This window comes from Schistocerca serialis, chromosome 2 (genome assembly GCF_023864345.2).
Source record: "Schistocerca serialis cubense isolate TAMUIC-IGC-003099 chromosome 2, iqSchSeri2.2, whole genome shotgun sequence".
Taxonomy (NCBI): Eukaryota; Metazoa; Arthropoda; class Insecta; order Orthoptera; family Acrididae; genus Schistocerca; species Schistocerca serialis.
In genome coordinates this window covers 917,118,268-917,132,448 of record NC_064639.1, presented here as the reverse complement: position 1 = coordinate 917,132,448, position 14,181 = coordinate 917,118,268, and the positions used below count along the sequence as shown (strand labels likewise).

General features: G+C 39.4%; 1 protein-coding gene and 1 non-coding gene across 2 annotated transcripts in view; one reads left to right on the top strand and one right to left on the bottom strand.

The window, feature by feature from the left end:
• Positions 1-14,181, bottom strand: part of LOC126458281 (sterol O-acyltransferase 2-like) — a 268,197-nt gene that overhangs the window by 14,650 nt on the left and 239,366 nt on the right. The window contains exons 8-9 of the mRNA XM_050095212.1: positions 13,644-13,917; positions 3,085-3,319 (exon numbers count right to left, since the gene is read on the bottom strand). Coding sequence (XP_049951169.1) covers positions 3,085-3,319; positions 13,644-13,917 — 509 coding nt within the window. The remainder of the gene's footprint in view (positions 1-3,084; positions 3,320-13,643; positions 13,918-14,181) is intronic.
• On the top strand, positions 7,691-7,764 carry Trnat-ugu (transfer RNA threonine (anticodon UGU)). Its single transcript has one exon. It is a non-coding gene; the product is annotated as a tRNA-Thr (tRNA).

Genomic DNA, 14,181 nt, shown 5'->3' with positions numbered 1-14,181 from the left:
GAAGTAATAGGTTTAACATCAGAAGAGACACCAATGTTAGCACTGAATAGGAGATCATGGAGGAATTTTATAAGGGGGCTATGCTCCAGACTGAACGCTGAAAGGCACAATCAGTCTTGAATGATGATGATGATGATGATGGTGGTGGTGGTGGTCGTGGTGGCGGTGGAGTGTGGAATCGTCGTCCTGGCGTAATGCTGTCGGTATTAGATGCGTACGCAGGCCATACAACACCTGCAGTAAAACGAGAATTAGAGGAAAGCAAAACGGACTTGACAGTAATTCCAGGTGGGATGACGTCAATTCTGCAACTACTTGACGTCTGTTTGAATAAACCATTTAAGGACAAGCTTAAACGCAAGTACACAGACTGGCTTTTGAAAAGCGACAGACAACTGACACCAACAGTACGTGTAAAACGCGCAAGTTTGTTGCAAGTGTGCCAATGGATTTACGATGCGTGGAAGTGTGTTCCAAATCAGACTGTGCAACAAGCATTTAAAAAATGTTCGATATCCAATGCACTAGATGGTACGCAGGACGATGCTCTGTACGAAGAAATGAGCAACAAAGAATCGAGTAATAGTGATTCAGAATGATGACTGATATTTTAAATATTTCGTATAAGATGTATTACAAACCTAATAAAATTTTGTTTTAAATTTCAGCGTTTAATTTCTAAGCTATTTTCATTCTTATTTCATAAGTGTTGCTACTATGCATTGCACAGGATAGAAAAGCGTGGAGAGCTGCATCAGACCAGTCTACGGACTGAAGATAACAAACTCTGCATTTGAAGTCATCACTAAAAATCTAGTCCGACTGGCAAGACTGTTTGGGATGTATGTCAATATGGCCAACTCTACATTCTGAATTTTTTCCTACCTGTGACAAGCGTGCATCACATGCTGTATTCTCTTCACCATAAGAATAATACGAATGTAAACATTATGCCACGTATTCTTTCGTGTTTGCTGCTGTCTCATTTAAATCCTGTCTGTTTAATAAACCACGAAACTTGAGTGAGACAACAGCAAACGCTGAAGAATATACGTAGCATGTCATGTTTATATTCGTATTATTCTTATGCTGAATACTGATACAGTCAGAAATGAAGCACGGCAACTGACTAGATTTTTAAATCTAAGATGACTCTAATATCTGTGCAGAATGTAATGTACTAAAGAGGTATCTGCAAAGATTTTCAAACGTAGAAAAATTTTCGCTAAACTCTCATTGCGAGCATCTTCTGTCATACACAGTCTATTATTTGGTTCTTGTTTATCAAAGAAAGCAGCAATGTAAGTAACAACAAATAGCAGTCACTTGCGTTTGTTTCGCTAGTGAGACTATTTCTCTCTTTTTTTTTAATTGTAAGAGGCGATAGCGCGCACAAAAGCCACAAAAGCAAGCCATGCTGCGGGCGGCGACAGGTCGTAAACAGTCATTATCAGAATGCGACAAACAGTGCAATAATGTATCTTCAGCTTAGAGTGATGTACACACCTATAACAAAGAGAATGGCACTTATCAGATCAAACCATAATAAGCAATCGATTCAAACCTGACGATGCACGTGAAAAATGAAGGGTCCCCGTATAAATATGGAAGGAGCGCCTCGAGCATAACAATGGCTACCTGGTAAAGCTTAACTGCTAGGCTTACGACTCAAACCAAACTCCTGTAGTTGTATCTTCATCCATTCTACCTAAATTGTCTCTCATGTTACAATGGACCAACTTTGTTTCGATTTGGAGGTGCGGTCTAAGAGTTTTCTCTCCCCTTGGATTTCGAGTCTCAAATTTCAGGTGCGGCTTAGATTCAGGAATTTTTTTTCCCTTGATTTCGAGTCTCATTTTTCAGGTGCAGCTTATATTCGAGTGCGGCATAAATTCGAGTAAATATGGTACATCTCCCCAATGCATCACAAATGTGTTTAATGGTACTTAGTTCGGGGAACGGACAGGTTTGTCCTCTTGTCAAATAAGATCCAAGAGCCCCTCCACTTGTGCTGTTTGATGATATCACACATTTTCATCCATAACTATGATGTCAGGGCCGAATGCTGCCCTCAAAACATGCAAATGTGTAAGGAGTAGCATTACAACAACACTGACTGATGAGAATACCATAATTTAGGATTTGGAAGACAACATGTCCATGCAGATGTATTCCTCTCCACACAGTAACACTTGGCTATCAGAATGATCATATTCAACAATTCCCCTGGGTGAATTGTGCGCTTCCAAATCTCACCATATAACGGAACACCAGCATTGTTGAACATGAATGTTTTGGTGGTCCAGGTGTTATAGTATGGGGAGGGATAATGTTGCATGGGCTTACTGATCTCCAAATCTTTGAACCTGATACACTCACTAGTTCTTGTGACACTGTACACCTTCTCAGCATTCATTTTTTTCAAGGGTGCATTTAACCCAGACCGCATTGTTATGCACGACAATGTGTGACTGCATCAAGCAGCACATGTGGCTGAGCTCTTGAAACAAGAGAAAATTCAGTGAATGGACTGATCTGCCCATTCCATGACTTAAATCCCATCAAACGTGTAGGATCCATTGCAGTATGTTCACATGCAGCAACAACTGTCCAGCAGTTATCAACTGTGCTGGTGGCGGAATGGAATGCCCACAAGTATTCCTAACCGACCTCACGGCTGTTGTGGGGTCACATCACAGAGCATGCATTACTGCCCATGGCGATCACCCACCCTGTAACGAACCATGTTCTGTGTTTTGTAATGTCCAGGAGATTATCATAAACTGTGGTGACTTCAGTGTAATTATTGGCTTTTAATTAAAATGTCATTCATATTCATCTTATTGCATATTTCTGTTTATTAGCTTCTGTAACATACTGTAGTAGCTCTTTCTATATATGGCACAAATTTTATTGAGCTGTGTTACTTGGCAGTCATGCATCATGCTAAAGTTACCTTCTTCCTTAAGTTTTGCCAACCAGTGTATAAGTGAGGGTATATTTCTTTAAAACTTTTCACAATGTTGAACTCCCAGACAAAGTCAGACCTAACTGATAATATATAATTACGTAGATGATAGTAACCTGAAAATACTTCAAAGGCCATGAAGAGCATTGGATAACAGAAACCAAACATGAATGTGAGAATGTACTCGTGGACAATTGCAGACAGGGAGAAAACAGCAAGTATAGCAAGAGTTCGTCTTTTGCCACCTAGCAGCTCACTCAGGTCTTTGTACACATATGTGTACAGCCAATCATGGACAACAACATTCCATTTCCGATAGTAGGCTCCATAGGAATTAACATTCCACCAGTCCTGAAAATAAAAATAAAAATTCTTTGTATTCAGTGTAGCACAATTATACACTTATTTATGTTAAAACACGCACACAGTCAACTATCATTCACATTTTAATTCTTGTTCTTTTTCCACCGCTTCAGTTTCTTACCACTGCCAATAAAACCCACATGCATCTCTCCTTGAGAATGTTTTTTGGACACTCCATGCAGCTTTAAATCCTTGCATCCTAATATTCTGCTAAATTGCAGAAAGAGTTACCAATGAGCTATTCCCTCACTTTTTTTTTAGTATCTGGTGATATTCAATTTTCTGTGTGATGTCTAGTGGCCACCTGAAACAGGCCTTCACACTAAGAGTTAAGAAACACTATTCTGGATAGGGATGGATAGTAGTTATGGAAATTATTTCTACTGCTAGCACTGAGGTAGTGAATTGCAGAATTCATCCTAAGTTCACATTAATTATTAACCACAAGTACCATGATAAAGTATGTGCATCATCGTGCAAGTTAAGAATCCCCACAGCCCTGAAGAGTCTACTGTAAGATGTTAAGTTATGAACTTTACATAATATTCTTATTGTGAGCTTCTGTAGAATAAATACTTTTTTGACCTTAGCCATATTACTCCAGAAGCTCATGCTGTAGTAAAGTATTGAATAGAAGTATGTAATGTATTTGTTGTATTTAGTGTGAAGACTAACAGTTTTGGCATTTCATTATGCCACTTTCAGACCCTATATGCATCCATTCAAATAAACGAACTTGTTGTATAGTGCCCTAAATCACTGGATATTGTGAATTCAATGATTATAGAATTGCTTCATTTGATGACGTGATAGCTACTGCTGCACTATACTGACTAAGTGAAGATGTAGCTCTGGGTATGCCAAAGTTAACATAAGCAGTATGCATGTTCATTTAATTATGCACAGAATGGAGTAATTTTTCTTTTCATCATTTAAAACTAATTCATATACTGTTGTGGATTAAATTGTTCTAGATGTCACTTTTGTGTAACTGATTAACTTGACATATCATTGCAATAGGTCTGCCATCACTTAAGTTGCTGATCCCAAATAAAAACCTTGAAAACTCCTCACATGCATTTCAGTGCTAACAATGTCAGCGGGAGTGCACACCTTTTACCAATCGCAAGATATAAAGTGCTATCAGACTGCAACTACATCATGCTGTGCAATGACACTGTCCAGCCAGCTATACAGCCACCATATTTCGAATTTCTTCCAGTTGTCAGGCATGGCCTGCACTCCTTCAAAATTGTTCTCCACAAAAAGAAAATGATGGTTTCCCTAGACAGACGAACTAGTATGGGTCCTCCATGACACTGTAATCTCATGCCCTATGAATTCAGACAGCCCACACGTTGTGCATGATGCCCATGTCCCCAGCCAACAGATCATTGGGGCTACTCCTCAGCCCAGCATCCCGGCGGTCATCATTCTCGATGCCCACGAGTTCATCCCCGAAGACATCTATGTCAAACAAGTTGACGACAATCTCATAATAGATGTCAGCTTGGTGATAGCAGCAACACTTGGCAAGGTTGGTTGGTTGGTTGGTTTGGGGAAGGAGACCAGACAGCGTGGTCATCGGTCTCATCGGATTAGGGAAGGATGGGGAAGGAAGTCGGCCGTGCCCTTTCAGAGGAACCATCCCGGCATTTGCCTAGAGCGATTTAGGGAAATCACGGAAAACCTAAATCAGGATGGCCGGACGCGGGATTGAACCGTCGTCCTCCCGAATGCGAGTCCAGTGTCTAACCACTGCGCCACCCCGCTCGGTACTTGGCAAGGAATGACTGCTAACCAGACATGTGCACAGCGCATACAGCGTCAGTGAGTGTGCTGTATCTGTGTGGAGTGGGGAAAGCATGTGATCTATCTGCATTTGGCCGAGGGCAAAGTGTGATGGCCCTCAGGGTTGGCAGAGCATTTCAGAAACTGCACAACTTGTCAGGTGTTTGAGGAGCGCTGTGGTAAGTGGCTTTAACACACGGCAAAACCGAGATGTAAACCATGTCCCGACATCGTGGTGTTGGGTGGCTCGCCCTCTTTACTGATGTCTGACATTGTATGCCAGGCAAATTGGTATAACAGAACAGACAGTGAACTGTGGCAGAATGAGCATCAGACTTCAATATTGGGCAGAGTACAAGTATATCCAAAAATACTTCCTATAATGTGCCTCCACAGCCAATGACCCATGAATGTGCCAGAGTTAACACCACAACACTGGCAACTACAACTGAAATGCGCATGTGATCATTACCACTGGATTTTGGTGCAGTGGCAGAGTGTTACAGGGTCTGATGAATTCTGACATTTTCATCTTGCCAGTGGGAGGATGCGAATCCGTCATCTTCCAGGGACAGAGCTCCTTGACACCTGTACTGTGGAACAGAGACAAGCTGGCAACTTATGATCTGTGGAATACACATATGGGCATCCATGAGTTCAGTGGAGCTCGTGCAAGGCACCATCATGGCCAAGGAGTTTTGTGCACTGGTTACAGACCATGTATTTATGACAGTCATGTTTCCTGATGGCAGTGGCATTTTTCAGCAGGATAATGTATCATGTCACAAGGCCAGGAGTGTGATGGAGTGGTTCAAGGAACTCATTGGCAAGTTCCTATTGATGTGCTGGTACCCCAGTTTACCAGATCTGAACCCAGTCAAACATCTGGAATGGGATTAAACATAGTGTTAGAGCTCATCATCCTCCTCCCCAGAACTTGCAGGAATTAAGTAACTTGTTTGTCTGTTTGTGCAGAAGTGGTGAAAACTCCCTTTAGCGCCCTACCAATACCTCACTGCTTCCATGCCATGATGTGTCACCACTGTTATCCATGCCAAAGGTGGACTATCAGTTAGGTGGTCATAATGTTCTTTCTGATCAGTGTACTTTCATCACCGAAAGTTTTCAGCCAGCTACAAGTAGCAAAAGAACAGATGCCAGCTACTGAGAGCACCAAAGGTAAAGTGGAGTAGCTACAACATCTGACTACAAAAATCATTGTCAAGATGTGAGAGGAAGGCTTGCTAAGGGAGGATGACTGAGTTTAATATCCCATTGATAACATGGTCATTGGAAATGCCTGCTACCAAAACTCAAATTTATCTGTAGAAAAATTATGTTTATATAGATTTTAAAAGTTTTGTGATCCCTTCAAATGGTTGCACACCAATTTGTTTTCAATGGTTTATCACCAACAGAGTTCTTCCAAAACTGATGAAGGTTTGTACAAAGTCTACTCTTTTGGAATAGCTAAAATAACATGGCCATACTTCTCTTGATGATGATCCATATGAAGGACATCATAATCTGCAACAATACATGGTAACATAAAGGATATGTGCAATGTGGTTTAGGACAATCAAAAGTTAAGGCTATAATAGATGCCTAATGAATAACAGCAAAAAGTATTTTATTTGAGGAATTAACTGTGAGAAAACATTATGTACGATACACACTGCTTTTCTTTTATGCTGATCATAGCAAATATGAAATGATTTTATGAGTAAGGGCTGTTAAAATTCAACTGTTCACTGTATCTGCATCCATACTCTGAAAACCAGTGTGATGGCAATGACAGAGTACCTTTCATTGTACCAGTTTTAGGGCTTCTTCCTGTTCCATTCATATATGAAGATGGGAAACATGTTTGTTTAAATACCTCAGTGAATACTATAATTAGTTTAATCTTATATATACTAAGATGGTATCTGTTCTTTCAGACATGTCCGAAAGAACAGATAACATCGGTGACCATGCAGCTCGTTAGAATGAAATTACAATGAAATGAACACCCTTTGCTGCTTGCAGCATTGACATACGTCAACGGGGACAGATGAAAATGTGTGCCCCGACTGGAACTCGAACCCAGGATCTCCTGCTTACATGGCAGACGCTCTATCCATCTGAGCCACCGAGGACACAGAGGATAGTGCGACTGCAGGGATTTGTCTCTGGCACACCTCCCGCAAAACCCACATTCTCAACATATTGTCGCGCACTACATTCGTAGTGCCCCCGCCCATTATACTCATTACTCGCGGCGCGTAGTCGATTCCCATAAGAGTTCGGGCACTGTTTGTGCATTCGCACAGAAGAAGAAGATGGTCAAGTGGCCGGTGAGCCTTAACTATATATATACTAAGATGGTATCTGTTCTTTCGGACATGTTCTTCTTCTGTGCAAATGACAAACAGTGCCAGAACTCTTATGGGAATCGGCAACGCGCCGCGAGTAATGAGTATAATGGGCGGAGGCACTACGAATGTAGTATGGGACAATACGTCGAGAATGTGGGTTTCACGGGAGGTATGCCAGAGATAAATCCCTGCAGTCGCACTATCCTCTTTGTCCTCGGTGGCTCAGATGGATAGAGCGTCTGCCGTGTAAGCATGAGATCCCGGGTTCGAGTCCCGGTCGGGGCACACATTTTCATCTGTCCCTGTTGACGTATGTCAACGCCTGCAAGCAGCAAAGGGTGTTCATTTCATTGTAATTTAGTTTAATGTTGCCATTGTGATCCCTATGCAGTTGATATGTATGGGGTTCTACTCATCATTTATAGCTAGTTCCTGCAATGTGTAAGTACACTTTCAAAGATAGTTTGTGTTTATCTACAGGTGTCTGCCAGTTCATTTTTTACCATCTCTGATACTCCCCTATGGGTCAAACAAACTGGGGATCTTTTCTGAATACATTAAGTATCTCCATTAATCCTACTTCGTATGGTTACCACACATCTAGGCAGTATCTTAGGATGGGTCTTGTGAGTGTTTTGTAAACAATCTCCTTTGTAGACTCTGTATTATTCTATCACACACTGAAGTCTGCCACATGATTTGTCTTGACTGAGCCTATGTGATCATTCCATTTTTCATTGCTACACACAGATATTGTAGAAGTTGATTGATTCCAATCATGACTGTCATTTTAGTCACAGTGTGGGTCCTACTAATTTTTTTATTTATTTTTATTTTTTATTTGTTTATTTGTTTATTTATTGTGAAGTGAACATTTAAAGCAAGTTCCACTATATGACTCCTTGCTCAAATTTACATTGAAGAAAAAATTACATACTTCTGTTATAAGGACACTACACAGAACAAAATGTTATCCGCCATGAATTTAGCTATGTCTGATTCTTATGCAGCTGGCATGTTTTGTGACAAAATAAATAATATATGCTTACTTAAATAGTATGACTATCAACTTTTGTCCAGTCAGAATTACACATGGAGATATTAAAAAATATGGAACACTTTATGAGCCGTAGATGACATCGACTGTGCTTTCATCGAGAAAATCCTTTTTTTACATATTTTGAATTGAAACAATTTTTTATGTTGTGTGCGTCTACAGTTGCTTTCGTATTAAGTCAGAGGCCGAACACCATAAAAGAGGTGGATATTCTACAACCACATCTGCTGGGAATGCTGTAGCCAGCATTTCATGGGATTTAGGTTAACTTATTGATAAAGCAATAATTCAGATGATATCTGAGTTTGCTGCACCATCTGGATGAAAAAAAATGCATAAATAGCAAGTTGGATCCTATTGAGAAGAAAATAAAAGTCATTGCACATGGCCACAAAGATGGGAACTGTTTAATATGAATTACAAGTAATAGGAACAAGTAATTTGTTGATGAGTTATATCACCTTCCGATGTCCATCTGTTAACACATCTAAAGAAATTTTGTGGTTGGGAAGTGTATGAAGATATGTGAAAATGATGTATGGATAAATTTCGTTGATCTTAAAGTGGACTTATAAAAAAGGAGAGAGAGAGAATATTTTTACATGGGAAATGTCATTACAGCTTTAATGGAACTGTTCAACACACTGTTTTGTCACATGCCAAAAAACCTGATACTTTATCATTCACAAGAATAACAATAAAGAACTATGTATGTATTTTTGATGTGCTTTAGTTATATGAATGAGTAAAATTTGTGTTACAGCAATACTTATTTTTTTCATAATTATTCATAAAATCTTTAAGAAACTGTATTATCTGCTAACCACGTAGTGAAAGAGAGATTGCTACTTACCATAAAGATGACACATTAAGTTGCAGATAGGCACAATTAAAAGACATTTACACATAAGCTTTCAGCCACAGCCTCTGTCAGGAAAAGAGAAAAACCTGATTCTGGTTATGGAGGTGATATCTCAATTAGTTGCATTGCGCTTCAAGCTGCCGGAGTTGGCCATCATGGGTGCGTGAGGTGTGCTTCCTTGTGTGAATGAATGGTGAGCATTTCTCTTTTCCTGATGAAGGCTGTGACTGAAATAATATTTGTGAGTATCTTAATTGTGCCTGTCTGCAACTTAATGTGTCATCTTTCCAATAAGTGGCAATCTATGTATACCTACATTGATGATATTTCCACTTGCAATTTTTTGGTAAAAAACAAATATTTTTCAAATATATAAATCACCTAAACATATCTTTGAAATGTATGTACACTCTGTTATCCTGAACTCTGATAGTGTGTTTCAGTAATTCATGTCAAGAAGTGTGACAATTTGTGAAAAATGCGAAAGACGGAATAAAATAATTTTGAAGACAACGAAGACTCTTACTACATAGTATTTCTTATTTGATGAAAAAATGAATCAAATCTGGATACCTCCTGACAGCATTAGCTTAATGGAATCCTGAACCTACAAAGACTGAGCAGAAACAAAACAAAAAAAACCCTACAAATTTAATGAGAAATAAGGTCAGTGCAAAATATCTTTTGCTAACTCTCTCTCATGTTCATGCAATACATAGGTCTGAACACATTTTTATTCCAATAATACCGGGTGATCAAAAAGTCAGTATAAATTTGAAAACTTAATAAATCTCGGAATAATGGAGATAGAGAGGTACAAATTGACACACATGCTTGGAGTGACATGGGGTTTTATTAGAACCTAAAAAATATAAAAGTTTAAAAAATGGCCGACAGATGATGCTTCATCTGATCAGAATAGCAATAATTAGCATAACAAAGTAAGACAACGCAAAGATTATGTTCTTTACAGGAAATGCTGAATATGTCCACCATCATTCCTCAACGATAGCTGTAGTCAAGGAATAATGTTGTGAACAGCACTGTAAAGCATGTCCAGAGTTATGGTGAGCAATTGGCTTTCAGCATCCCTAGAGATGTCGGTTGATCATGATACACTTGCGACTTCAGATAACCCCAAAGCCAATAATCGCACGGACTGAGGTCTGGGGACCTGGGAGGCCAAGCATAATGAAAGTGGTGGCTGAGCACACAATCATCACCAAACAACGCGCGCAAGAGATCTTTCATGCGTCTAACAATATGGGGTGGAGCGCCATCCTGCATAAACATCATACATTCCAGCAGGTGTTTATCGGCCAGGCTGGGGATGATGCGATTCTGTACATTATCAGCGTACCTCTCACCCACCACGGGAGCAATTACAAAACCAGAATCATGCATTTCCTCAAAGAAAAAAGGCCCGATAACGGTAGATGTGGTAAATCCAACCCATACCGTGACTTTCTCATCGTACAATGGAGTTTCCACAACAGTTCTAGGATTTTCGGTAGCCCAAATTCTGCAGTTGTGGGCGTTGACAGACCCTCGGAGCGTGATATGAGCTTTGTCGGTCCACAACACGTTACTCAACCAATCGTCATCTTCCGCCATGCCGATGACTTTTGTACGGATAGCATCGGAGGGTGCGCCTCACTGCCAACCAAACAGTAGTGTATGGAATGCCGGTGCTAAATGCGACTGCACGAGCGCTGACTTCCCTGTGCTTAGACGAACCTGCTACAGTCTCCATTTCTTCCTGAACTGTCTCAGCAGCATTACGCCTTGTGCTCGGTCGGCCACTACAGGGTCTATCATCTAAACAACCCGTGGCTTCGAACTTCAAAATCATTCTCGCCACAGCTGCATTTGTCAACGGACCTTTACGCTGAACTAGCACATTCCCCATTCTGATAATACAGCTTCACTAAAAGCGTCTTTTCAAGTAACGTCAACATGCTGCAACTGATGGTGCGTCTGATTCTCTCTCTAATTACAGCTTCTTTTATACACGATTGTCATGCGCAGTCACTGACATTTTGCTGTCCAGCGCCATCTGTCGGACATTTTGTCAACTTCATCTTTTTTTGTTCTAATAAAACGCCATGTCATTCCAAGGATGTGTGTCATTTTTTACCTCTCTACCTACATTATTCCGTGGTTTATTAAGTTTTCAAATTTATACTAACTTCTTGATCACCCAATATTTTAGCACTATTTTGAACATGGCTGCATTTCAGTTACAGAATGGCTGGTAAATAAGACAGACAATCAGTTGCAATAAATGGTTGTTTTCAATTAACCTCAACCATGGTTTCAACAGATTTAAAACCACCTTCTTCAGAAGGAGCAATGAGATGTGTCAGGAACAATCTGTACATCTATTTGTAAAAATAAGACACCTAAAATCAAGGACTTGTCACATCAGTAAAATCAATCACATAAACTCCCACAGCATGTTAAGAGTTTGGCATTTTAATCATAGGAGGAATGTCATACGCCACATCTGTCAATCATCCTGGCCTCAATTCCTACTAGCGTCTGTCCCATATTTACCTTCAACCCTGTCCACGTTTTCCCAGTTCACTTGGTCTACATTCTCACTCTCATCTATGCAGTCTGCCTCTTTCTCTGTTCTGTCTCCTACTCCCAGTCCACTCCTCCACTTCAACATCTGGCACACAAAACTCCCCGTGCTTGTGCCAGGGTTAGCTCACCAGTCCCATATTCCTACTTTTTTTCCATTGCTGCCTTTCTTCCCATGCTTCGGCCACCTTTCTTTCCACCCATTCCTGCTTCTCCCTACCTTTTTTATCCTCTCACCCACTAACTGGCAATTCCTCACCTTCACGAAAATGCAGGACCAGGGCAAAGTAGTCAGCTGGGAAACTTTGTTTTGTGTGTGTATGGGGGGGGGGGGGGGGCGCTATATTGATTAACTCTAAGGAATGATATTATGCTGAAGTTTTGCTATGTTTTCTTTCTTGTTTCCTGTGTATCAGTCACTCAATGCTCCAACTACACAGGGTGTAACAAACGTGTGGCTGAATTGTCACAAAATATTCTTTGAACATACAGAAATAAAATTTGTAGTGTGACATGGGTCTGGAAACACTATTTCCATCATAGGAAAACAAACAAACAGGACGTACCAGCACTACATAACAAGTTTCCTTACATGAAATATGATTAGTTAGCTTTACATTTCATAAAAGGCACCATAAAAATCATTAGGTATAAATGAAAGAGTCAGAAGCAAAGGGGTATAAATATACTTCTTATAATTTTGATAAGACTAAAGTCACTTGTACCTCTTTCCTTCTGACATCCTCAAATAAGATAGATGTGTTCAACTTCATTTATTTTGCTAATTTAATATCATCTCCACGTATATTAAATTTTAAAACAAGTTTAATGGGACAAATGCTTCCTCTCACAATTTTGCACAATTTTTTTGAAATCAGGAGTCAGACTGCTAGTTGATATTCTCATCACAGCCTGCAAATTATTGTTTGTTAAACAGCTTTGGTATTGGCTCTTGTTGATTTTCAAGCAAGAAAAACTTTGTTCACAAATATATGTCGATCCAAATATGGAGAACATTTTGCCTGCAAATTTGTTGATACATGGAAATTTTTCAGCTGACAAAGATTTATAAAAGTCAACCAAAGTTACAGCACTAAACATTTCTTTCACTGCGTGATCTGCCTGCATGTCAATCAGTTCAAGTTGCAGCTCCTGTGGTGCAGTGTCAATATCAACAGTGATGGGATATGATAAAACATTAAATTGAGGCTCAATTTTCTTAAAATCCTGAAATCTTTCAGTAATCTCAGCCTCTAAACTCTTCAGATAATCCCTAATCTTAGCTGAAACCCTTCCAGGTACTTTCTGTTTCCCTAGTAAAGGGAAATGACGAAATGTGCCTTCATTTTTCAGTTTGCCATCAATTCTTTCATTTTTTGTGTATCACCCAGGACTTCCCATTATCACATTTAAATTGCATGAAAGTGTTACCTTTCATGACCATTCTTTTTTTAGTAACAAATGTTAAGTACATTCATTTATAAAGTACTAGTAATTTCTAGTACATACCCTTGTTTATTAAGGTGAATCTTGTCAGGACCAATAAAAACATGCATATAACATATTTATAAAGTATGGTTTTTCTTTTTTAAGATCCAGCAATCCAATGAAATTATTAAATTGTGCAACCTATTAGTTTAAAAATTATGGAAATCATACCTTGTAGAACATGCGGTCTGCAAACCTTGTTATTTCAGCAAATGCATTCATCCAGGCATGAAGAATGCAATAGAATACACTAAGCATTACAGTAAGTGAAGGAACCATGCTACCAAAAATGGCTACAACCATTGCCTTAGGAGACAGCTGTTGCTTTCCAAAATTTCTGAACATGGGTACCAAGCTGCGTTCAAACAAAAAGCTAATGAAGAAGATTACTCCAAAAACCTCTGTCAGATGCCATAATGCCACCTTCCAGCGGATCTCCTTAGTTCTGCAAGTCAATATAAAACAGAATGAAACAGGATCTAACATTAATATAAAGTGCATGCTCTTATATAAATATGTACTTTACTTCAGTTGTTGCATGAAAGAATGGTACAGGCTCCAGCAAAATGACCTCTATTTCAAAAAGTAGATACAAACAAAGATACTGAGAAAATATTTTTGTTTCTGAACAACAAGTACTATGACATTTTACATTAGCTGGCTTTAAAAATTATGTATAGTAAATAGTGTTCTCCATTACTGACAAATT